General features: G+C 40.6%; 1 protein-coding gene across 3 annotated transcripts in view; it reads right to left on the bottom strand.

Annotated features, from left to right (window-relative positions):
* LOC111868272 (lutropin-choriogonadotropic hormone receptor) overlaps positions 1–25,326 on the bottom strand; it is a 155,044-nt gene extending 129,718 nt beyond the window's left edge. For all 3 annotated transcript variants that reach the window (XM_023858770.2, XM_033752991.1, XM_033752992.1), the window contains exon 1: positions 25,222–25,326. In XM_023858770.2, the coding sequence (XP_023714538.1) occupies positions 25,222–25,226 (5 nt within the window). In that variant the 5' untranslated portion in view covers positions 25,227–25,326. The remainder of the gene's footprint in view (positions 1–25,221) is intronic.
* Between the last annotated feature and the right edge of the window lie 2,368 nt (positions 25,327–27,694).

The raw sequence follows: 27,694 nt of genomic DNA, 5'->3' as shown, positions 1-27,694 counted from the left end.
CCAGAACTTTAAATTAATTCCCCCTCTCCTCCAGAGCATGTCAAGTATTTCTTTCAAATTCCGTAATTATCATTGCACATGCGCCGCCATTAGACAGCCTCAACTTCCAATGAATGGAATGAATTTAAGCCATATTAAAATGTAGCATATCAAATATATTCTGCTTGTATCCTCATATGAAACAACAGGGACACAGAACGAAGTCGAAGTGTGGAAGAAAGGAACTTAGAAGAACAAAATAAATTAGTGGATGTCGTGAGTCACAGGAAATAAAACGAAAAGAAAAGACTGGCTCGCACACAGATCCTTTTGATTAACGAGATATGACTCAGAGTCCCTCAGGAAGAGACAGTCTCAGTAACATACCTACAGCAGAAGCCCATGTACTTACCGCTGTTTCCTTTTGGATTCATACGATAAGAGTATAGACTTATTTTTAATTTAGAACAAAAGGTATACAGAGCACATATAGTTTTATTTTGGGGGGGAGGTATTTTATGTCGCTATCAGTAACTAAACTACAACTCATAACATCTAGTAACAGGATGACAGGAAGATGAACTGAAAAGTACTGCGCGGTCCTTTCATAACCCATAACCATAACTCTCAGACAGGAAAACAAGTGTCTCGACAGACAATCGAGCAGAGGACCTCCCGATTGGGGCAGTGGGGATACATAAACCATATCCTTCATGTACCCCCACAAGAAGAAATCTGGGTACAGGGGTGGCCACTGCATCTTCACCTGCAGCACGTCCAATCCATCGTTTGCCTGTCAGAAATGGAACTAGGAAAGAGCGCGATATACAAAATGAAAATTTGAGAGCCACGTTATGAATCCGTATACGGTTTGCTTTTCATCACCAAAAACTGACAGATATATATGGCAATGAAATCCCACCATTCTTTTAGGAACATCCTTTATTGTGAATTTTGAAATAAGCGAGTGGATAATTGCAGTTAGTTAGTGAATTATTTTAGCCAGCATTGGAGACATTGCAAATGCATAATATTTGTTTTGGTTGTTAATTTGAAAGGAAGAGACAACTTTGAATACTTATGCATAAATTGGAGGAAGATATTAAATGTGAAGAAAGCAATCTTCTGGGATGTGACACCGTGTGGATGTAATGTTAACTGATGTTTCGGAGGAACGTATCGCATCCATCTTCAGGGTAAAAGGAAAAATAAGAAAATCCACAAACGAAGAGACAGAACAGGTGCAAGCAGACTAATGTTGGAAATAAACTCAGCTATATGAGAGCAGGGAAGGCAGGGACAAGTTTACATTTGGAAATCATTGGAGAGGGAGAGGGGAGGGGTCTGGGACAGAAGCAAGGTTAGAGCAGGTATAGGGTATTGTGTCGGGGGAGAAAGACAAGGTTAATGGGAGGGCATTAACCTTAAAGCTGGGGGGGGGCGTTGCTATGTGAGTCGGTCATGGACTGTTTGGCCTGTGGATCTGGCGTCATGTCCCGGGGGGGGATGATTGTGGAGCAATTAGTGGAATGAAGACTGGCAGGGGAAACCGAAGTACTCGGAGAAAACCTGCCCTGTCGCCACCTTGTCCACCACAAATTCCACATGAGCAGCTGTTGTGGGAAGCCAGCGAGTAATTGCTTGAGCTATGGCGCGGCCTAGCGTACACTTGTTGCTTGGTTCCGTCAGCACGTTCGAATACAGATATACTGTGCGCTAGAGGTTTGGCCTGTCGGACACTATCAGGCTTTATGCATGCACCTTTGACTAGTCTTCTCTTTTCCTACATTGTCTAATATTTACGTGTGGGTACATTTTGTGCCTCAGTCGTTCGTACCTTAGTGCAATGCCCCTGTGATCGTCTTACGATTCGTACTTGTAATGTTAAAATATTTAATACTGAAAATTTAAGATAATGAAGTATTAAAACGTCAGTATGGATAAGATACTTTTTTATTCCGTGGGGTTGGGTAGGACTGAACCCACATGGTACGTACATAACCAATTGGCCTATTGTATCGGCCCCGCATACTAGACGAGTATGGACTGGTGGAATGATAATTGGCAAGGGAAACAGAAGTACTCGGAGAAAACCTTCCCCAGTGTCACTTTGTCCTCCACAAATCATATATAATCAGTCCTGGGATCGAACCCGGATCACTGTGGTGGTAATCCGGCCACTAACCACCTGAGTTACGGCACGACCATGATATAAACCCATAATACCTTGTCACGTTACCTGGATACGTGACCAACTGGTGTCAGATGAGGGATTGGATTAGGACGAATTATTTGGATTACGATTTTATTGAGTGTTGTATCGCTACAAGATGCGTACGCAACAGAAGGTGGAATTCCTCTGGCCAGATTGAACGCCAATACAAAAAACCAACCAAGAAGAATTGCTGGCAAGGGAGGATGCCAATAATAAAACAGTGAAAGAAATGATGAAAGAACTAAAAGACGAAATCAAAGAGGACACGAACACCATCATAAAAACCGACCGAGAAAATCTAAAGGAAATTATGAAACAAATAATGACCGCGAACCAAGTCAAAAGAAACGTAAAGCTTCAGGAGCTTACTGAGGAAATTGGAGAAAACACAGGCAGAATTAGAGACAGTAGAGGTCTTGACTGGGAAGAGCCGACCTCGGGGGGGCATGGAACCTGAGCCTCCTAAAGGAGGAGCCACAGTGATTTCGGTATAAAGACCGAGGAGGCGGCTTAGGGAACGAAATCCGGACCAGGGCGCCTCTCTCAGGCGAAGGAAAGGACTTTGGAATGTTGTGGATCCCGGAAGAAAGCGACCGTCGCCGACAGTAAGGTGTCTGTTCGTGCAACGGTGATAGGACGCAGGAGAGACATCTTCAGGAAGGAACCTACACACAACAGAATGCAACCAATGAAGATAGCGCTGACTGTTGCCTAACAAAGAGCAGTAACATTCGTCCAATGAGACAGAGCTTACATTACGTGTTTAGCCGTTGCCTAGAAACGCTATGAGCAAATCCGTTATAATATCCTAAGAGAGCAAGAGATATTGAACTCCTGGAGGCACTACTAAACCTTTTTTAGAAGGATAAGCTGGGAAATGAAATATTTAATAACACAATTGAAACACATCAATTATCGCCAGGTTATGAACTGATGATGGCTGGCAAGGCACATAAATACATGTATTCTCAGTTTGGGCCTTCTGAGAGTTCTTAGTTTATGGCATAAGTAGTCTTACGTCCGAAGTAACACAAATGGCCGCAAACCGCCCTGGAAAGAAGTCCTCAGCAATAGAATTCTCGGTTCATGAATGTGTCATTGCTGCTCGTTAAATATGCAAAGCCAGACATAGCGTCATACAACAGAATAAATTAGCCCAAAATATTCGTTTTTAACCCCTAACTGTGCATTCAGTCACGGGTCCTTATTTCTAAACTAACATTCAACACCTACTTCTCGCCCCTTGTCAGCAGACGATTTCAGCATTTTTCCTTCCCACGTGTAACAATTGTGCCAAATCATCCGGCCCTAGCATCAGTTGGTGGCAAACCTTTCGGTCAGCAGGGTGAAATGGACCCATTTTGTTCCTCATAATCCCACTATTTTGGACTTATAGTCTACACCTTCCTTCTCGTCTGCTCTCCGAAAGCATAAAAATTAGAATATACAAAACTATAATTATGCCTGTGGTTCTGTATGGGTGTGAAACTTAGTCTCTGACTAAGGAAGGAACATAGACTGAGGGTGTTTGAGAACAGGGTGTTGAGGAGAATATTTGGACTGAAGAGAGATGAAGTCACAGGAGGTTGGAGAAAACTGCGTAATGAGGAGCTTCATAACTTGTACTCTTCTCCAAGTTAATTAGAATGATCAAGTCAAGGAGGATGAGGTGGGCAAGGCATGTAGCACGAATGGGGGAGACGTGGAATGCGTATAGGATATTGGTGGGAAAGCCAGAAGGATAGAGACCACTGGGAAGATCAAGGCGTAGTTGGGTGGACAATATTAGAATGGATCTTAGAGAGATAGGATGGGATGGTATGGATTGGATAGATCAGGCTCAGAATAGGGACCAGTGGAAGGCTCTTGTGAAGACGGTAATGAACCTTCGGGTTCCATAAAATGCTGGGAAATTCTTGAGTTGCTGCAGAATTGGCAGCTCCTCAAGAAGGACTCAGCTCCACGAGTAAGTAAGTCTATACCTTCAGCTCTTTCAAAGTGGCATTTCCCAACTGACAAGAGTGTAGCGTTCAGAAGTGAGATGCTAGATGGGAGTATTGTAATGGTTCTTACAAAAACAGTCTTCAGAATTTCGAACTGACCCAGGATGTGTTTGTGAATACAGTGAACTTCGCGTTCTATAAAGTTGGAAAAGTTTTGAATACAAAGTAATTATTGTTCTGCGGCTTGGGTTAATATTTTCCGGCATTTAAATGCGGAAAATTCTCCGAGAGTTGAGTGGAGTGTATAATCACTTCGTTACAATCTGCAGATTTTGTCCACCCTTAAGAATTATGTTCTTGCGGTCCCTTAATGCCAAATGAAATACAAAAAGGGTGGCAGCTGAAAGGAAAAGAAAACGTGTTTCTCCGAATGCAGTGAAGCCTAGGAGTTATGATGAGCAGAATTTTGATTTTTTTTCCCTGTCGTTTTCAGGAGAATTCCAAGAATTTAAGAAGTTATAAATTTTTCTAAGAAATGAGGGAAAGCAAAATTTACTGATATTCATATTCAACCTGATTATATTGCCCCTGAGCGACAGGAGGATGCAGCAGGAGCGCGACTCACAAGGAAACAACATGCTCATAATTCGAATATTCAGAAAAGAAAGCGCTACGTTTGATTCCCATCCCGCGGCGCTCTTCTCCGCATTTATACAGATTCTATAAAGAAAAGAAACCTTGTCTATACCAGAATGTTTCATCTCCCAAATTATTTGCCTTTTTCCTGTTAAAAATGGTAGGCATACTGAGAGGTCTGCCAATAAAGTTGTCGAATTTATTTTCATACAAGACATGACTGGTACAAGACATTGATCACGTCATATTTTATATTATTATTATTATTATTATATATTTTATATATTAAAGGTTTCTCGACTTGTGAAAAATACGACGAGAAGCAATGTGATTCTGAAATGCTAAGCTAAGAAAAACCTGCGAAATGCATCCGAATTCACGCACAGACTTCTGAAGTTCAGATGGCTACTGTTGAAAGTTTCCGTGGACTCAGGGCTGAAGAAGGGACGTTCGATTCTGACCAGGGGCAGAGTTGGATTGTGTGGAATATGAGAACGAAACTGGCCACCACCAGATGTTACGTATTTTTCATAGACATTTCGAAAAATGTGTACCACAATATCCCGCTGATGCTGCGCTAACGCCATCTGGATATCCACACAGCCTACGCGAACTAATCACGTTTGTGCACAGGGCGAGTCCTCCAGGCCCAGTTCATCATGTTCATGCAGTCCATCGTTCACTGGAAACACCATAGCTCCCTCATCGACCAGAACGGTATTAAATAAAGTAAACTAAAAGTTCTGGGAAGAACTATTCGCCTACTTACCCTTCACTGCAAACTGAAAATTTGATACGGTAAGTACAAAAAACTTACGGAAAGTAGCCAATAAAAGAATAACATTTGAGAGGCTGTAGTGCTGATATCTTGGTGGCAGGAATTTTTTAAATACATCATTGAAATCGCCACATGAAGACTTCTATAGTTAAGGTTCTGCATTAACCTTCTGAAAGCTTGCAACTTTGAAATGTTAATAGGAGGAGGTTTTGAAGTACGCCGTTGAGATGGGCCAGGTATCCTTACTTAGTTTCATGAAGATCAGTGCAGGCGTTCAATCACTATCGAGGTGCTTCCTAAAAATCTGATAGGTTCTAATATTGGCATTGCTGTGGGGAGAACTTACGAACTAGACCGTTCAGATGGCCTCAGGCGGTTTGATATTCATATTGAGCTCATGAAGTTTTCTTCAGACATTCAAGAAATATTAAGTTTTTTTTATTTGTTTCATTCTGGTCCGTCACACTAGCAATTACAAAAATAAAAATAGTGTAAACAACACAGCAAGCCACGAATAAACACGGACAGTACTAAGAATCTCCTTCCGCAAGATAGACAGGCGGCACAGGATCAGCCACCTCCAAGAATAACAATAGGAGAATTGACACGAACCTGTATGGTTTATAAATTTTAAGCTTGAACTATAAAGTTTTAAAAAAGTTTTAACAATAGGAAGGCTGCTGTGAATGTGAAAGTGTTGAACACTGTGTACATTGTGCATTTCAGACATTATATATGTATATAATTAACATATTTTGTAACAGTACACGTAGTTTCCGAAAACGTATTGATGCCCTCTGAGGATGATCCGTAGGGATCGAAACATGTAAGGGTGATGAGTCTTCAAATGATAAAAACTTAAATAGTCACATTAGACGGTGTTATTTTTATTTTTGTAATATTAAGTTTATTATCGCAAAATTTGAGAGTCCGTAATCTTTGTATTAATTATAGAATGTATTTATGAAGTAGAGGTTGAGAGAGCTTTAGGTGACGTGATGTTCAAGCCTATTAAGGTTATTCCTGGACAGTTTTAGAGGATGCAATGTTAGTGTTACTGATAGGAGGGACATATGGAGAAAACCGTTGAGATGGACTCAGGTGGCATTATATACCTACTACTAACCTAGTTTAGTAAAGATCGGCCAGGTGAATTCTTATATTCTTTCAGAGTAAGGAAAGTAGGCTACAATGAAACTGAAGTACTGCTTTTAGTGATTTATTTCAAAGTTGTTAAAATTTCTTCGTCTCCCTTTCCCAAATAATATTCAGTAAGTAAGCCCATGAGATAGGAGAGACATTTAGTTTCAATGGATTAAATGAGAAATTAGTACATAAATCTTTTGAGAACCACTAGGAAAAGAGATGTAGATTGGAGGATTCTAGGAAAATTATTCTCAGAAACATAAGTTTCAACTTGTAGACCCGATTAAAATGGCTCAGGATAAGGTAAAGAGAAGGGCATATGTAGACAAATAGATGTGGAAAGTTTCTTGAATAGATGAGTCAGCGTCAAGTGCTCAACGTGTTCTACAGTGTGAAGCCAAGCCTAGTGCTCAGACACAAGCTATCGCAATGTGTGTACAAGGAATAAAATGTAGTTCGTTTAATAAAAAGAGAAACCCAGTTTCTTGCAGGGAATTTCACTTAGCAGGGCTGAAGTCTAGCTACAGCAATTTCCTAAAGAAAAATAATTTTTTCTTTCAGTTCTTTACCAGGACATGTGATAAAAATGCGAACACTGCGAAAATTGTCGGTGAAAATGCAATTTTTTAGAAACTGAAAACTGTAGCAGTAAAATTAATGGATATTCTTAAGTGCAACACTAATATCTATAACTTAAAATAGGAAACGCTATTCTTGTAACAGGCCTTGAAGGTCCATAAAGTTGTGAGATGCCGAGGCTCCCACATTTTCTAGACAGTCGGCTCACAGATGGCGGTGAGGTTGTCAGCCTTACGCGCCAGCAGCCCGTAACCCCCAGGAAGATTTCTTGTATTCATTTCTGTTAGAGGCTGAGTCCACTTCAGGGCCAAAATGCGCCTGGAAGGTTTAGGTAAATCGAAAAAATGCATCTCATCAGGATATGAACCCGCGACCTTCCAACTTATAGCGTAGTCCCTCAACCATCTACGATACCTTTATTGGGGAAAAAGTTGTTCAGAAATTTTGGAATTAAATACAAACAGGAAATAATTATAACCTTAAGATCGATTTAAGAAGCTGTTTAATATTTACAGCTTCTCAAGAAGAATATTATATTTAAGCATCATGCTGCATTAATGTCCCTTCATACACAATGTAATTCCATCAACTCCTTTCCTTCACGACGTGTTTTGGCCGCAAACGGCCATCACCAGGTGTCTGAGCTATGCCAGAAATATTCCACTGTACAGAATATCCACTTTTTTCACATCACATGTAACTGTGATACTTGTATTTCATGATTCAAATACTGGATGTTACACTTGATAACCTAGTTAACATTAATTAAAGCACCAAACGTTCTAATTTACTTCAAGTTGAATTCAGTGGAAAGTTTCCTTTAAAATTTTTTTACACCTGTTTTAGAAGCGTCGACCACGTGTCAAAACGATATAGTTCGATATGCCTTTCTTTGGATTTTTATAGTGTCGCGGCCTGGGTGTTCGCGTCCTGTTTTCCATACGTAAGCCCGTTGTTGTGATTACGCCTTTCCCTTTGTTTCTACGTCGTTCTCTCCACTTGCGCCGGGTGTTGTCTTCCTTTGTGTGTGGATGTTCTCAAGAAGAACTCAGCTCCATGAAGTTAGTTATTTCTTAATCATTACCTTGGTTTGGAACTTAGTTTTTTGCAAAGTCGTAAGTTTTATATTTAAGAAACAAGTTCTCACTTCAAGAGAATGATACATGATCTTTTTGGATAACAGGAAACTCTCCGCTTCTTCTACCTTTAATAGGACATAGCGGTTCGACTAAAGAGCAATTGAATCACTTTGCGCAGTTCTACAACTCAGTTACTGTATGATTCCACTGAGGGAAGTCACACAGCTCAGCCAAGCAAAAGAAGTTAACGATGCAGGAATAAGGACTGAGACAACTGCAGCCTCCTAGTACGATTCGTTTCCCTGAAGATCTCCATAGATACGGGGTGTTGTTGAGAAAATCCTAGATACATTTCTTGGAAATAGAAATCCGAGAGAGGAAATCGCTTCACAGAAGAGCAGAGACAGAGATGCAAAGACAAATGCGCAGCAACAATAGAACGTCTAAGCGCGAACTCCCAGTAATTACCGCTCTTCTTAAATTCGGAATTTGCCTGTTTTCTGAGGATTTCAGGCAACTGATACCTTAGAACTGAAACAGGTTTCTACCGTCTCCTCCAAATGCTTACCTGCTCATCAGTTCTCATCAAAATTTTTAGATGCTATATAAATTTCACAGATGAAACGGCACTTCTAACTAACTTATAAAATAAGAAGTCTATTGAAGAAATTAATTCGATGTGTTTTTTGTTTGCTTCCTCCAATTCATGTCTGCATTTTATTTTCAGTGGAAGGTTCATTATGTACAGTATGTAACAGCTTGTTCAAGCAAGATCTTCTCTGAAGTTCCAGAGATACCGGCCAAAAAGTGGGATGCAAAATACTGTCTTCTCTATATTTTATAATGGTAGCGATTAAATAAAACCAGATAATTATAAACTGCTATCATATAACAGAATAAGCTTTTCAGAAATTAATGTCATGAAAGTACGTATTATATCCAGTAATTTTCCTTTGCGAACAGACATCAAATTCAGAAGAGTTTCAAGATTGTTTATACATTTTGAACGAAAAATAGTTCAAGTAAAATAGTGTGACAGAGTGGGCCGTTTCTAGAAGACAAATACGTAAACTTGTTCCAACCAACGAATGCGCAACAACAGGGCGTCCATTGCTAGATAACGCTTGGGTGGATACGCCTGACAGCAGTACATGATATCCATTGCTATGCAGCAATGTGTTTTCTGAGGGTGGTCCGTGCCAAGCCTGTATAGGGAGCAGTGAACACTGTTGGTGCAGATTTGACAGGAAGACGTCGATATGGAAGAAGACCAGGGTGGAGTTCAGATCAGTGATCAGCAAGAGGAGAACCGACAGAAGTCTTCCTGTGGTATAGTTACGAGGAATATTAGTGTGTGTCCATTGTAAGTAGTTACGAAGTGTTATAATTATCGAGTGTTTATAATAATTGTCTGTAGTTCCGCCTGGCGTACTTATCCAATAAAACAGCTCCGCCAAATCCGTAATCCAGTAATTATTTGTCACGGACACCCGGACACGTGACAATAACTTAAAAAGCGGAAAATAAACTTGCCCGCAGTATATATAAAAAGTAGAAAGCCAACTGCTTGTACCTGTTGCCATCTGGCTGTTTGATAGGGAGAACGATGTCTCGTCAATTAATTTCAAATATAATATCTCGGCCAACTTTGCAGACATTTGTAGGGTGCCGTTCAATAATCTTGTGCGATATAATGTAAAAATAAATTTCCAACTTACTTTCACTAAAACTACGTCAGATATACAAGTACAACACCAAAGAATATTCCCGTGCTACATAATATCAGTCAAAACTGCGCGTTGTTTAATAAATTCTTCCAGGTCTGTGCGTCGTCGGAATTTTGTGGAAATGTCCACTTTTCGGCCAGATGTGGGAAGGAGACCTAACTATGGACTGATGTAGTTAGATTACTACGAAATGAAGTCATGAACTCCTTCAAGTATCCTCGTGCATAGTACTCAGCTTACAAGTTTTATGTTCTTGAAAATGGTTCTTACTGATAAAAACACAAATAATTCTCCTTTTGCTTGGTTCTTTCTTTCGAATTATAAGGATGGCTCAGTAGAAGGGGCGAATGGAGGAATGGGCGAGTACTTAAAATTAGCTACTGGAAGCTTAAAATAAGGTCAATATTCTCAGATACAGTTCTAGAAAATAAAGATCATGGCTTCTTAAATCTGGTAGGGCTCCTTACTGAGAAGATATTCACATACTAGTCGGAATTATATTCGTATCTATGACATTTTATTGCAAGCTGGGAAATAGACGCAGGATCCATGTAAGATCACAGGCACATATATTCATAAATTCGTATAAAATTACTGGGAAAGCACACAAAACCCAAAATGACCTAGCAATGCCCGCTGCAAGAAACAGCTGTGAAGCCCAATATCAGCATTGTTTCCAGAAATAAGTTTCAGCCCTTAAGCGCTTCTATTATTGATTAGTGTTGCCACAGTAGCGGGTAACACATTAGCTGCGAGAAGTTACACAAGATGAACAGTTCTTCTCAGTTTCGTAACAGCTGAAAGCATGTTTGGTCTCTGCTCAGTCTGCTTGTGCCGTGGCGTCAACAGCAATGTAAGTTAATATCAAATTTTGGTTAAAAATGAAATTTCTTCTCAGTTTCGTAACAGCTGAAAGCATGTTTGGTCTCTGCTCAGTCTGCTTGTGCCGTGGCGCCAACAGCAATGTAAGTTAATATCAAATTTTGGTTAAAAATGAAATTTCTTCTCAGTTTCGTAACAGCTGAAAGCATGTTTGGTCTCTGCTCAGTCTGCTTGTGCCGTGGCGTCAACAGCAATGTAAGTTAATATCAAATTTTGGTTAAAAATGGAAGTTTGAAAGCTTCTGCTTTTGTAATGGAGCTCCGTTCGAGGCCCACATTCCGTAAGCCCAATGAATTTTGCTTTCGCTGCTTCAACGACCCAGTAACAAGAGCGGAAGAGTGCGTTATGTTTCCAATAAAATAAAGAGTAGGCCTGTACCACTGTTGCGCTGTTGGGTTTAAACATTTCCCTTCTTTTACACATAGATACATGTATTTATCTTACCTGCCCCGCGTTTGTCTCTCTAGCTCTCTCTACTTGATCGCGCTTCATACTTTGCTACATAAGTACACAAGAGAATCGTATCGGCAGTTAAGAGGGTAGAATTCGTTAGAGATAGGATATCGTACATAATATTAAGAGGTCGCTGTTGTGATATCATTGTTCTCAATTTATATGTCCAACGGAAGATAAAATTGATGATATAAGTAATAAGTTTAAGTCCATGAAGCAGTTAACACTGCAAAACATATTTAAAAAGATTAAGTTTGTTCAGCTGATATAACGAGCAAATATTACAAGTTTTTAATTGTTGAATTTACATGCGTTATAATTATTTTGACCAAGGGACCGAAAACCTAGAAAATCCCAAAAATCTGAAAGCGTTTTAACCCAAGTTTTCTGGATAATGGGCCTCATGTTTGTAGTTGTTTCCCTTTTCTTTTGCAGAGGTCGAAGGTTTCCTGGCATCCTACGCAACCTGTACAGCAAAGTGAGTTCTGATTCCGAAATAGGTTATGTTGAGATCTTGTAGGGTATAACGCCATGCAGTCTGTTGAAAGGCAACCGACGTTTCAGAGGAACATGACGCTTCCACCTCCAGGGTCAAGGAATGAGCCAAGCAAGAAATCAGCGTAAAGTAGCTAGCAAGCAGAGCTGAAAATGGAGGCAACAGGTTCCTGTGAAACGTCGGTTGATCTTCTACGAACTACACAGCGTTGTATCCCAGAAGACAGTGTTCGTCATAACCACCGCAGCGGGAATCTCAGGTTCTACTATATATTTATTGTTGTGTCATTTGTTAAACAATGCTTTCCCAATCTCAGAAGTTAAAAGTATGAAAAGGAAGAATGGCTGTGCATCTGGACTGCGAACTGCGACCGATGGAAAAGAAAGTAATGGTAACCTACCATTATATACTACCTACCCCCCATTTTTCTTGAGATACTTAAGAAAATCATGTAGAAATCTCAGAACAACCGACCTTCACACAGGTAGTCAAATCCGAGACTTACAGTACATGAAACAGAAGAGCTGTCCATTGATGAAAATGTGAGCCTATACTTCGTTGTGTTTTTATGGAAATAGACAAAGAAATTCGGCCAGTGTAACTTTTGAAAGCAGTTATGGATGCAGGGACACAATCGTGCTCAGGATAAATTCGAAAGAGAAAATTGTATTGAGAGTTTATTAACCAAATTACCGGAATTGTAATTTAGCTAAGGTATTGTCGTTGTTACGATAAACGCTTTTTGCTCCTCCTCTTCGAAGTTGAAACTTCTGTAATCACAGCTCATTTATTTCGAGCTTAGCTGATAAAGTCCACGAATTTCGATACATCGGCTATAAACGAGACGTGCATGTCAAACGTCCAGGAAGACACAATATTTATATATGTATTTTGTTTTTTTAGTTTACTGTTTAACGATGGAGTCTGTATCGATATATATCATCTAGTGTCGGCGAAAGAATGATTAATGAACGTAAAGCAGTTGGACGAATAAAAATTGGCAGGAAAAGCCAAAGTACTCGGAGAAATCCTGAGTCACTGTCAGTTTGCCCATCACATATTCCGTATGACCTGGTCTGAGATCAATCTTATATTATATTAGGGTATACGTGTTGCAGGTAGCACCTAGTGCAATTAGTTGTAAATGGGCTATTAACTGCTCAGTCTTTATAGTTCATTTATTCCTGTGCTACGTTGTAATTCACTGTCTCTAAACATTTCTGTAGGATAAATAAAATCATGACCGTATGTTGTTAAGAGATGGAAAGAAAGATCAGTGGCTTACTTTACGGTGTTGTCACGTGTCCGGGGTTCCGTGACAAATAATAACGGGTTCTGGATAGGATGATTGGATTTATTGACACTTATACTTTTACACAGTTCGGGACTACAGACACTTATAGCGCTATCGCTATCCTACGCACTTTCAGTTCACTTTGCGCACGCACTATGATTCTCAGTCTTCACTAGTCGAATTCTTCTTACAGGTCTCAACAGTTCATATTCCTCTGCAAAATTATCACTGTCCGTTTCCTGGCAACGGATTTTAACACAGCCTCACTGTAACTTCAAATACACATAAACTCTTCTTGGCACCGTCTAATTCCTTTCTTCCCATTTCTGCAGCGGTCAATTCCGAGAATCCCTTCGACTACTCTGGGCTACTGTTGCATACTCCGCTGTACTGAGTCTACTAGTGCTACTCTTGTCCAAGTTCAAGTCAAGTCCGAGTCCAAGTCCAAGTCACATTACGGCTGACGGTTAGTCAGTCAGTAAGTCTTGATGTCAAGCTCTGTCTGGTGCTCATGACCAGATATTTGTTACTCTTTGACAGTTACGGTCTTCTTTTTGTGGGGCGCCCTCTCTGACGAGAGTACGGGTCTGTCTTTTGTACGAGCTGCTGGCCCTTGCCAGAGCAGTCTTTCTTGGGTCCTAGTCTCTTGGGACTCGCGACCATATTTTACAGTCTCAGATCTTAGACTTCCTTTTCGTCGCCTCCTACGACTCGCAGGGTCACGGTGGAGGTATTCGACCCCGCCTCCACACGGCACAATCTGGTAGCGCCCTCCTGAACTCTTCTTATAACCACTTTGCACGGACCTCATGGAAAACACGTGTCACGTGTCACGTGTCAGAGTGCGTGGCGCGGACCACATAGAAAACATCGCTTCCGATATTGTTGCAAATATATGTTTACCGCGCCGTTGCCTAGCATTAGAATTCCTACTGTTGCATGCACGTGTGTTGCGGGTATGTATTCAGCGACTCGTCTAGCATTGGGTATACACGTTACGGAATTGCAGCTATGTTCTTAGAAAACGAGAGAAAATATCGAAATCTTGCATTAGCTATGGTCGCTAAATACTTCTCAACACCAGTTAAGGAATCTGGCACGAGAATTTAGTTAATTATAAAACAGCGTTTGGAGGTTAGGGCTGGGACCTGATTAATCGGAAGGTGCATCTTCACTGGACATGTGCATTAGAAACGCTTTGAAACTGACAGCTGAGGAAGACACCCCGATAAAAGTAATGTGAACTTAGGATGCCATAAAGCGAGGAATTTCTATGGTTTATACACATCAGTTGATAGTGATAGTGTGGTGAATTCTATGCGACGGCTTTGAGATGGGCGTAAATTAAATTATCACAGAACACTTGTTGGAGAAATCTTTCGGCTAGTGGCCAATTTTAACACCAATAAACATCTAATAAGACAATATTAAGACGAATCTTACGGACATAGGATTTTAGTATAGGAACAAACTGACTATGTCGTGTTCAGTGGTGAGTTTTTGTAGGCTCTTCAGCGAGGTGAATCTTGATGGCTCTATCAGGAAATTAGGTTTGAAGTTTCGTCAGTTGATTACTTATTTTTCTAGATATTTACCTAGTTTATTTCGCTGATTGGTCAGTTGATTGTAAGGCTAGATACTACTGAGATGTGGAGACTGAACTAACCCGTACGCGTTTCCTATGGAGGAGCTACATATAACGTCCGGCTCACTGTGACGTTGCGTCCACCGGAGAGGATTAACTTTCTGGAAGTGTAACGGGTTGCCGACACTGCGATAAAACCGCCCAAATTAAACACATATAAAGAGAAAGCACAAAAATCTTGCCAACACAATTATATTTCACGATTTGAAGAAAATTTGCTCCGTTCCACAGGTGTAACTCCATTGGATATTATTTACGGGCAGAATAAATACCGAGAATAAATATCAAAATGTAACCGAATGCTCAACAATGATTTCTCAATCATAGTTTCCGCAAAGATTTAAGATATACATTAAGAGAAAGGTGAAGGGTGAGCAGGCTTTTTGCAGCTACAGTTCACGACGTGACTGACGAAATGCACCAAAGCCTAGGATAAATCGTTTCATGGAAGATATTTATATAGTGCCATGCGAAGATGAAAAGGATCTCACAGTTCGGTTAACCTGTTCGGTCCATACATTTAGGGAAGCCTGCAGAGAAATGTTATAATAGAATGTCTCAAGAATCTATAATAAAAAATTAAGATCGAAATTAAATTTCCAGAAAACCCTGGCACCTATTTTGAAAGTCCGAATGACGTGCAGACTCTAAAGGCTTCTGACGACGGTGGTTAACACAGAGAATTGCTGGGTTTTTGCACTTTTTCCATCTACCGGAATTCTAGGAAATAGAAAACACGACGTTTCGGAAACTGGATCTGTTTCCGTCTTCAGGTGAGGAAGGAAAACACCTATTCAGTTGGGTCCCTTAGAAAGAGCAAATCTCAACTCCTGTCAGATTTACCCAGCTATTTCAACATATAAGACTAGAGGCCCAACTGAGTAGTTGTCTTCATTCCTCACTTGAAGACGNGAAGAAAGCAGTCTTCTGGGATTTGGCACCGTGTATATGTGGTGTTAACCGACGTTTCGGAGGAACGTATCGCCTCCATCTTCAGGGTAGAAGGAAAAATATAAGAAATCCGCAGGCGAAGAGACCGTGAGAACCGGTAAAAGCAGTCTGCGGATTTCTTATATTTTTCCTTCTACCCTGAAGATGGAGGCGATACGTTCCTCCGAAACGTCGGTTAACACCACATATACACGGTGCCAAATCCCAGAAGACTGCTTTCTTCATAGTCACCGCCGTGAAAACCTCAAATCTTACAAGGTGCATGAAGTTTACAACTTTGAAACAAATTTAGATGTTTTATTCAGTCCAGCAGCACATAACATTGTTTAGATACACGCGTCACAGTGAGCTCGCTAGTGCAGAGGACAACCAATTCCCATCTCGATTGGGACACCAAGCGCGGTTCTGTTATTCTGAAAAATGAGACTCATGCATCATGCTTGGTCCAACGCGAACCATAAAATGTGTTTCGGTTTCCTGAACACCTCAACAAAAGGGATAAAAAGGAACTAGACACATTAAGCCGAATTTGTAATTTACTCTCAACAATAGGTACCGGCATTTGCACTAGGGTCCCAGCCCACTGATTCATTCACCAAACTAGTTCTGTCGGTTCTCGAAAATGAAGCTGGTATTTCCCAATCTTGTGATGGCTCAGCAGACAGTATCAGTGGCACAGTGACGCTCTGTTGGTCACCACAGTTTCAAATGTAAATCACCGAAAAGCACTTACTCTGTTTTGCGTAACTGACACTTTGTGGGGATGAGGGGCACTATTCATATTCGCCTGTATGTATGCATGTATGTGTGCGCGCGCCTGCGTAATTGTCTCTTTGCATGAGTTGCGATTTTGTAGCGCCGTGCAATGCTATAACAGCCGAAGGGGTTTCGTAAAAAGCGATTACAAATAACCTCTATCAGAAAAGTGAAACCAAACAGCCATTCGAAATGAGGTCTGTTGTATATCCCGCATTCAGATCCAATTTCGAGATATCCTTACATATCTCGCAATTTTCGTGTTTTTGAAGTCCTCTGAAAAATAGGACCGGGAATCTAAATTAAATATTTTGGGGTTAATCTCTTCATTGTATACAGCGATTTATAATAACCTCTATTTTAGAAAATATTCAAATCTCTCATACATCCAAATGAGAATAAAATGAAATAACTGAATGATTTGAAGCTTTCCTTGCGACTGCATGGAATGAAGTCTTCTCGAGTACGCAGCGGTGTCAATATGGAGATGGTATCCATATCAATCCAGAGGACCCGACCACGGACCAATCAGTGCTCAATGGACCGCTTCCCTACGTTGAGAGGCGGAGATATGTGCAGTACAGTACTGGACGTGAAAGTGAAAGTCCCTGGGAAAGGTGAGGAGCACTGTGTTGTGGGGAGAGAACGAGCACTCAGAAAATTCCCAGACTGCGCCCGCTCGTCCTTCTGACGAAAGTAATGTGAAAGTGGAGCGACTGAGGTGGTTCAGGGCACTCGGGCTCTGCACCTAGGCGTTAGCCCTTTCGATTATTTATGTTTTACCTACATCATATTTTCACTACAGAATATTCTATCGACTGTGTCAGCGCTACCGCTGAGGGAACACGGAACGGAGTCACAACAACAAAGGCGTAGTAATAAACCTTCTATTTTAGTAAAGAAGCCTAAAGTATAGCACGACATAAATTAAGAATTCAATTCTCTTAGTGTGGGGTGGAGTCCACCTGGGTCCACTCGGCACGGCGGCCACTGATTGGCCTATTGTACCTACCCCGGGTGACTATGATGATGGAGAATTTGGTGGAATGAAGATTGGCAGGGGAAACCGAAGTACTCGGAGATAACCCTCCCCAGTGCTACTTTGTCCACCACAAATCCCACTTGACCAGACCTGGGATCGAACCCGGGCCGCCGCAGTGGGAAGCCAGCGATTAACTGATTGAGCTATGGCGCGGCCATATTTTCAAGTTATTTTCGTGTTAGAAACATTTTCACTGCAACACCCGCAGTCTTGCATATATTGCAAAAACGGTCTCTGAGAGCTTACGGGGTAATTCTCCAGCTTGGTTGTTGGGCGTGGAGCTACCAACTCCTCACCGTAAAAAAACAGAACTGTTACTAAAGGTCACAAGAAGCCTCCGGCTTGCACGGATTTTTTGGATACGCGACCTAAACGAAAGTAAAGGGGTACGAGGTTTTGTACTTGGAATATCAGAAGTCTGTACAGGACAGGTTCGCTCAGGGCACCGCCGGAAGAAATATCAGATTATAAGTTAGATTTATTGGGTATACAGAGGTCAGGTGGAATGGAGGTGGCACCACACCAGAAGGTGAATATACATTTTTCTATGGAAAGGGAAATGAAAATCATGAATTAGTTGCAGGTTTTTTTCGTACATAAGAGAATTGTATCAGCAGTTAAGCGGGTAGATTCGTCAGTGATAGGATGTCATATAGTACAATACTACGAGGTCGCTGTTGTGATATCATCTTTCTGAATTTACATGCCCAACGGAAGATAAAATTGAAGATATAAAGGAGAGGTTCTACGAAGAGCTACAACATATATTCCATAAATTCCATAAGTAACATGAAAATTTTGTTAGCAGATTTCAGTACCAAAGTAGGTTGGGAACAAATTTTCAAATATACGCTGGGAATGAGAATTTGTACGAAATTAGTAATGACAATGGAGCTATGGCAGTAAACTTCGCCACATCTGAAAAGCTTATTGTAAAATGTACGATGTTCCCACATCGTAAATTCATAAGTTCACTTGAACCTCTCCTGATGAAAATGCACACCAAAACTGACAATATTCTGACAGGCAGGAGACCGCGTTCAAGTGCATTTGATACCCGATCCTTCAGGGCAGCAGATTGTGATACTGACCACTATCAGCTGGTAATTAATTTAGGGTGAAATGGGCAGTGAGTTGAAAAGCAACGCACACTGTTTATCTGGAGAGGTTCAATATCAAGAAATTAAACGAAGTATAGGTTAGGGAGCAGTATCGTGTTGAAATCTCAAATAGGTTCGCTGCTTTAGAAGACTTAAGACACTGAGGTGAATGTTGATAGAGCTTGGGAAACTATCAGAGAGAATATAAACATTTCTGCATAGGAAAGTCTAGGTTTTATGAACTGAAGAATCATAAGCCATGGTTCGATGAAGGATGCTCAGATTTATTAGAGCAAACAAATCAGGCCAAATTTCAGTGGTTACAGCGTCCAAGTGCAATAAATTTGGTTAGTCTGAACAATATAAGACGCGAAACCAGCAGGCATTTCAGGAATGAATTGAGGGAATATCTGAAAGACAAAATTGATGAGCTTGCAACGAACAGTAAGAACAAGAACATTAGAGACCTGTATAGAGAAAAAAATGATATTAAGAGGGGTTACCAGCCTAGCAGTAACTTAGTAATGGATGAGAACGGTGATCTGCTTGCAGATCCCCACAACATTTTGAATAGGTGGAGGAACTACTTGTCTCAGTTATTGAACGTACATAGGGTCACTGATGTTAGGCAGAAAGAAATATCCGTTTTATGTGTTTCCCATTTTACCCCGTTTTCTTTGTAGAATTCTCCACATTTTCAGAGTGCTGAAAATGGACCAATAAAGAGGAAAATCAGTAAATGTGAAGGGTTAATAAAATATCTTGCTTGGGGCTATAAAGTTTTGACATGGCAGGGTGTCATCAGGATCAATCAATGGACTGCAACTCCCATGAGTAACTCTATGTTGAAAGAAAATAGGCCTCAGANAGTAAATGTGAAGGGTTAATAAAATATCTTGCTTGGGGCTATAAAGGGTGTCATCAGGATCAATCAATGGACTGCAACTCCCATTGAGTAACTCTACGTTAAAAGAAAATAGGCCTCAGGTATTTCAAAGAAAGAGGAAACATATTTTAATGCCGTTTCTATGAAATACAGTAAATTCTGGCCATCTGTTTCTCCCAACATATAACTCTGATCCTGTCGTTCGAGTTCGTGTTCTGTGGTTCTGAGTCACAACAGAAACATAGGAAAGGAGCAGCCACAATATCCAATGATGGAAAGAACTGGTATCTCCACACACATGACGCAACATATACGTACAACATACCAAAGATAAAATCATTTCGTCACAGTTATTTACGGCACCACAGAAAGAAATAAGGGAACATACAGAAGTTGTAGCATCATTTGCACGCGAGTGATCTCCCACACACTGTATACTGTTGCGTGTTGGCTCTATGCAGGGACTGTTGAGTCACAGAGGCCTCGGGGCATGCGCGCAACGTGAGAGTTGCGGATTGTATCGGCGCGTTGCTAGGCGACAATCTTGTGAATGTTTGGATAGCGCAACAGGTAGTGCGAGTGCTTCGCGGACTAAAACAACGACAAATCCCAAGATACAAAATATTCTTTTCTCTGTGACAAATCTTCGCGGGCACTCACTGACCTAAAATATAATTCCAATGTAATTTAATTAATGATTAATTTACAGGTAATTTTAAGATTTTGATATAGATATGAATAACAACATTTTAACATTTCAACAATTAAGATTAATATTACGATATCAATTTAGTAACATGACGCGACATAAATCTTTAACGAAATTTATATCACAATTACTGTCACGGATCGACATTAGGACACAATCCAATAAGGAGTGATGTATCACGAAAACTACCTGATGATAATCCAGCTGAATCGAAGCATGTAGTAGATATAGAATAATAAACAAATGTTCATCCATTCATTTTTCTTGTTGCCCCTCTGGAGCATAGGACATTCATGAAACGCTTCGTTTCACTTCAGTTTCTTAATCTTGCAGACAGTCGGTGGGACTCCTTAGATGGAGGATGAGCCCGTCGCAAGACAGCTCTCTGCACAAGACTATACAAACACAGAATAGACGCAAACATGCCCCAAGTGGGATTCGAACCCACGATCTCAATGTTCGAACGGACAAAGTCAGTTAATATCTTAGACCGGGCGACCAGTGTGATCGGTAAACAAATGTTAATACAGTAATATTGCTTTATTTAGTTGGAGTTTGTTGTGTTGAAAGCCATATAACAATACCGCATATGCATCTTCCTACCTGACTCACCAACAATCCGGCACTGGAGCTGGTGGGTCCCAGCACCATTAATATCAAAATCTGTGTCAGGACATGATGCTCTCTCACTCATCTTCACAACCTACCTTCAAGTAATTAACTAACTGTGAAGAAAGCAGACTGGTCTGCTTTTACCGGTTCTCACTGTCCCTTCGCTTGCGGATTTCTTCTATTTTTCCTTCTACCCTGAAGATGGAGGCGATACGTTCCTCCGAAACGTAGGTTAACACCACATATACACGGTGCCAAATCCCAGAAGACTGCTTTCTTCATAGTCACCGCCGTGAAAGCCTCAAATCTTACACAATTAACTAACCGGTTGGCTAACACTCTCCTAGAGGAATTGGTGGGCTTGATACCGGTAATACCGAAGTCCGCCATTAGACACAATCCATCTTCACAGTGTCTCCCTTTCAAGATGCATATCTTAAGAAATCTGACAAGCGCTCTGAGGCTTTTGTATAAAAATCGTTAAGAGAACCCAGAAAAGCGCTTCTGAAAACATCACATTTCATTACATGGAGACAAATGTTTACCAGACCCAATTTCATGCCTGTATCTGTCACTAATTCAGCTGCCCATGGTTATACCCTCGGCACACTACGAAAAATGACACATGCGTCACGCGCATGCGTTGTGTGTATGAGGTAATTGGTGCCGAATCTCTCTCAAAGACAGACTATCCGTTATACTGCTTCGGGCGGTTTCATGGTCTGTCTGCAACAATTCAATCAAACAGGGCGCGGTTCCATGTTTCTTTTCCTATTTCAGCATTTTTCGTTATTTTCAAAGTGTTGGACTTTGCATAAGCTCTGATGCCGATACAATGCTTTTATATAACACTCAGAGAGCAATAACTGAGTTCTACTATTAAGCGAACTTGCAGGTATCACCAGATCGAATTCCATTCCGAGCACAGATGCAAGTTTTCAATTTCTTGTATTTCATGTGTGGCTTTCGGTATGTCAGCCCCCATGCAAAGGATCATATGGAATCTTTTAACACGCTAGAAGAAACAGGAAACTCTTCACCACTATCTGAACCGGTAGAATTTGATCACTCCCATTGCACTAGCTCTTGTTCGTGACGAAATCTCCACAGAGCCGTCAGGATCAATGTTTCTGGAAACGGGATTACCTGCTCCACGTGTCTACTGAAACTTGCACACAGCCGAGCAGTGTATAGAGAATGCCTTTTTGTGGTTTCCTTTACGATTCATTCAGCACCTAAATTATACAGCGTGGAATGTTAGGAGAACGATGAAATTGAAATTACTTGGAAGGAAGCAGTTGTGGCCTAATCAAGCCACTAGCCCAGAATTTACTTGAAGTGGCTCTGGAGAATCACGCAAAATGTCACTCAGGATAGCCGTCGTCCCAGCAGAGGAAAGAAGTCTCGAATACATGTCCAGAACGTTAGTGATATGCCAGCCTACTGGGCACTGCGCGATGTCTGAGCGTCATGTGGCTCCTCCACTTGTGTGAGTAAGCGCACACTGAACATATTCACGAAACATTTCTCACTACAGACAGGGAACTGCATAACGCGGAACCCCATGTTTTGTGCTCTCCTTCTGTTAATGGAACAAACTGGTTTCCAATCCTTTGAAAACTAGAAGTGCCCCCAAATCATTTATGGATTATCCAGGGATTCCTTCTTAAGCAGCCAATAATCCTTCAGCCGTACAAGAAACCCCGCTTTTAAGGATGTCGATGGGTTATTAAGATGTCGATAAGAACCAGCCACTGCATTTTGTCGCACGCCACATGAATCATGCCACAATTTCACGTGAATCTAACTTCTCAAAAGTGGCATTTGATTTCTGAAATTTTAAAACTCCACGTACCAGGCTGATAACTAAGAACGGATTCCATGAAGCAGAGAACGTGGTATCTTTCAGAAATGTAATTGCCAGCTTATCACTGATTCCAAAATTTCATTACAGTGTTCATAAGGCACTGTTGATAGACCCTATCATGAGTTACATGACTGATTCGGTCCACATCCTGACACTTGTATTTCTTTAAGACCCATACTTTACGCAACGCAAGTTTGAAACCAGAAATCCCACTTTAATAATTAGATAATTAATTAACTTCACAGACAAAGACTTGAGCGGCTGAAAATTACAGAGCCGGTGAAGAACTTTCCCGTTTCTGAGAAACCCAAAATCCCATTACTGTTTTCATGCAAGCCACCACTGTGCTTCATACGAGTACAACATGGATTTCAAACATAAGGAGGAGGGGCCACGTTTCAAACAGCACAGGATAAAGTGAAACTTCAAAGGTACATTGAAGATTGTTACTTTATTGGCCGATTCCACGGCTCTGCTCTTCACGTCGACGGGTGCACCGCCGGCTGCGAGGCACATACAAATTTTGCCAATGAATCAGAATACCTGACAGCTGAGCTCTTAACTGTCACGAAACAAGCGAAACCCGACTCCCCATTGCTCGCTCTTAGATGCCCAGTAAGCCCACATGTACTGCACATATTCCAAGATAGCACCACGCACCCACCAACGCATAAGCAAGCATACGCACATATAAAGTAATACAAAATACAGAATATCGCTATAGTGAGAACAATTTCAATTGCATTTTTAGTATCAAAGTTATCTTCAACAATTTTTGCAGTGCTGCAGTTAGTTTAATCTTGAATCAGAGGATCATTCCAGGATACTCACGAGAAAACTCACGTTAACAGCGATCATTATAGAATGAACGTGCTGCTGTACTGACAGCGAAATAAAAATTGTCTTTCTCTTAAGAATATAATTACGTGTGTCTTTACCACAAAACAAATTATACGTTACCGTGCAAAGATTCTAACAGGGAATAGTGTGACGTATTTATAAATGCAAATCAGCATTGAAAGTGTTGAGATTTCAACAGAAGGTTCTTACATCACATACCAAACAAACTGGCCCCCGTTGAAATGTTCCAGGCTTGTATTCGGGAGGTGCCCCTTTCGATTATAGGCCGAGGCCCCAGCTATCCTAGCAGTTTTTCCGTGGCCCCAATGTGGCTGCGACTGGTTCCTTCCACATTCTTTCCTATTCCTTAGTTGCTAATCATTGTCATTCCACCTTGATATTATTTAGCCTGAATTACGCACAGTGAGAATAGTTAAATAAACCACAAATGAATACAATACATTGCATTAGTAATGTGTATGTATTAACAGTCTTCAAGTACATACAATCCCATTTAACACTTCTACACTACGTGTTTCGGCAGTATGCTGCCATCTTCAGGTGTATCGGTCCGTCAACTATTTCACTGCTTACCTTTATGTGTCCATTTACAAATAATATTAAAGTTGTATACGTCCTTATATAATAATAAAACTTATATATTTAAAACTTATTAAAACCTGTTATCTCATACGTCATAATTTAAATTCGTGTGTATTATTAATCATCCACATTGGGGTCGTTCTTTTTATGTTTCTAATGTTGTGGGTATATTGTGTCTTATGTTGTGTTCTACTCTTGTGGTTGTGTGCGTTGTATCGTTGGATGTGAATGATTAATAATACACACGAATTTAAAATATGACGTATGAGATAACAGGTTTTAATAAGTTTTAAATACATAAACTTTATTATTATATAAGGATGTATACAAATATAATATTATTTGTAAATGGACAGGTAAAGGCAAGCAGTGAAACAGTTGACGGATCGATACACCTGAAGATGGCAGCATACTGCCGAAACATGTAGTGTAGAAGTGGTACATGGGATTGTATGCACTTGAAGGCTGTTAATATATACACACTATGAATATGAATCAGTGCAACAGGACGCTAAAGTACAACACTGCATTAGGATTGTTCACATTTTCAAACATGGTGGCATAACATGTGCTGCTACTCCATGTGTAAGTTGTTAGACAAAAATTAAATTCGTTCTATTTCTTCCACGTTTGTTTAGGAATTTAGGAGTTGCTTGGGTCTTTCGGCTTAAATAAATGTCCGAAACTTCTATATGATTAATTACTACACAACGTTAAGTACAAGTCAGCTCCACTCCAGTTTCTTAAATTCGGCTAATCAAAGGTGCACCTTCCCCCGAAAGCACACTCGTTTTAAGGTAAAGTGTTTTTCGGCAAAAAGAACTACACCGTGGATTTTTCAGCATTCGAACATGCGAATAGAACCTCATATTTTGAAACAAATGTTTTTAGAGATGAAATCAAGTATAATAGGGCCCTACTCTAAAAGAATATTCCTTGACCACAGCTCGTCAGATTGGTTGTACATAGGCCTAATGCAGTGCTCATGTGAATATAACTTTACCTCATAGTGATGTGGACATCTACTCGACCTGTTTCACTTCCCTAAAAGTAGAGACGCTAAGTAGCGTCCATCCATGTGGCGTCAGAGCGGTAAGCCGCGGCACTGAAGTCAAGAGCTCTACTGTTCCATCCCGGTCTCTTGGTAGGGAGCTTGCGCAATGGACAGGCTGCCGTTATGCATATCCCCACGCCTTTCAGGCAAACCGCAACATGGCTTCAGTCAGGTTTCGATCTCAGGCTGTGGTTGTCTAATGATGATCATTGATCCAAGGACGTGAAGAGTGGGATGATAGCGAGTGATGAATATGAAATGAGAGGGGATGAGAGGCAATTTTAATGTACTGTCCCAGCACTCGTCTGGAGAGATTAAAAAAGAACACAAAAACATCAGTCAGGGTAGTCGGGCTCTGGGTCGAAGTTTGGTGAAATTTTCTATCAGCCATCCAATGTGAACCTCAGCTTGGGAAGTTGAATAACATTGGAACCTGGGAATACCTTGCATCACATCAAAACAGATTAAAACTTATATGAAAGATGTTTCCAGTATTAGGTATGTGCAAATTTGTCCGAAGGTAACAGAACTACAATCTGCGCCTAAAATGACAATCCTTATTACCTCTTAGAGGGCTGGAAATAAATTGTATGGATTACAGTGGGCGAAAAAAATAATTTTTTTCATGTGCACAAGATTTGGTGGGTTTTGTAGGTTCTTTAGCTCCGAGAATAATTTAAATATTTCCTATCGCCACAAAATTTGAGTGAATCTAAAATGAACTTTTGACTAATTTAAAGACATTATAACAACACCAAAGTACAAATGCAAGTTAAACTCACTGCCTACCCTCACTTGTATTTCACTTCTACGGTACGCCTTATCTGTGCCAGGTAGTACTGACTTAACATACTGGGACTCTGTTTGCCCCGGAGTCACTCCGCCGTCATGGATACTTTTATAAGAAAGTTGGGCCGTATACAAAATCCAGTGTACTCGTAAGCGTTACAAATTTCCTCGGCCAGTTACTTGCAATTTTCAGCCTTTAATTTTGTGAGCAAATTTGTGACGAAAGCCACTTTAAACATCACTTCGAGTTTCATCCAACGCAATGTTTTTCATGATTCATCTTCCTTCGGGGTAAAAAAAAATCCCTCTTTCTTTCTAGCCAATCTGATCCTCGGGAATGTATGTTTATGTACAGAAAACTACTGCCATGCAATATACTGTGTTACCGAAATCATTCATTAAACTTGAAGAAGGCAGTCTTCTGGAATTTGGCACCGTGTATCCCAGAAGACTGCTTTCTTCATAGTCACCGCCGTGAAAACCTCAAATCTTACATTCATTAAACTTATTTTAATCTCGTGTAGCAGCAAGAAAAATTTCTTAATTAACCAAGGGTTCAATGGTGACAATTTCTTGTTCTAAAACTAAAGTCTGTAGCAGTGTTCATCGTTTCTTTACGTAATGACATTCCAGCCCTCGGCCATTCCGGCCACAGAGGACAAAAAGTATTACGTGCAGACCAGTTTACGAGTAGACCGTATCTTGAAGACATGCGGCCAATTTGAGGTCTCCATGGATACGGGAAGAATATTTTTCACACCTTTTATGCTTAACAAGCTGCTGTAGGTTGACCTACGGTTTCTGCACATAAACGGCGTGTGCTGCTGGAACTAAAGGATAGTTATTTTCCAGTACGGAGTGATAAAGCTTTGAAAATCAGCTTCGAAGTTCCAATAAATAAGCCTCATTCCTTTGGATTATGTTGCAGAACAAGGGCTTCCATGAGAGAGTCCACGTCATTGCACTTCACGAAATTGCCTTTTTGAGAAAAAAATATAAGACGATTGCCGAGAAATTATGTGTTAGTACCTTTTTAAGAAGACTCCAAAATTTCAATCTAACAGCCAAAGGTTCAGATTGATTTTTCACAAATTTAAATAATGGTCTACCTGAGACATTAAATGAGGGCCTGTCGAAAACTAAGTTGATACATGAAGAAAGCAGTCTTCTGGGATGTGGCGCCGTGTAGATGCTGTGTTAACGATACGTCGGTTAACACAATATCTACACGGCGCCACATCCCAGAAGACTGCTTTCTTCACAGTCACCGCCGTGAAAACCTCAAATATTACATAAGTTGGTATATGTTTCCAGAAAATAAGAAAATGCACGAATAAAATACGTACATGAGGTTCACTAAGCGAAATCGATCGAGCTACTGACAAATAAGAGTAAACGTGTAATTTGCGTGACAAAATTAAACAATTAATCCATCATCTTGTTTATTCTTAAAATACTGTCCTGTTTCTTTAAAAAAAAACACAACGTTTCAGGGACTGGATTCTGTCCCCGTCTTCAGGTAAAACCTACTCAGTAGGGTCCAATAGACAGAGCTAGCCCCAATCTCCGTGCACGTATGCCAGTTTCAGAAGGGGTTCATTATCCAAGCACAACACAAGCTAAGAAATAATGA

The sequence above is a fragment of the Cryptotermes secundus genome, unplaced genomic scaffold, assembly GCF_002891405.2.
Source record: "Cryptotermes secundus unplaced genomic scaffold, Csec_1.0 scaffold721, whole genome shotgun sequence".
Lineage (NCBI taxonomy): Eukaryota > Metazoa > Arthropoda > Insecta > Blattodea > Kalotermitidae > Cryptotermes > Cryptotermes secundus.
The sequence above is the reverse complement of the archived record's forward strand: the minus strand, read 5'-3'. Positions and strand labels throughout refer to the sequence as shown.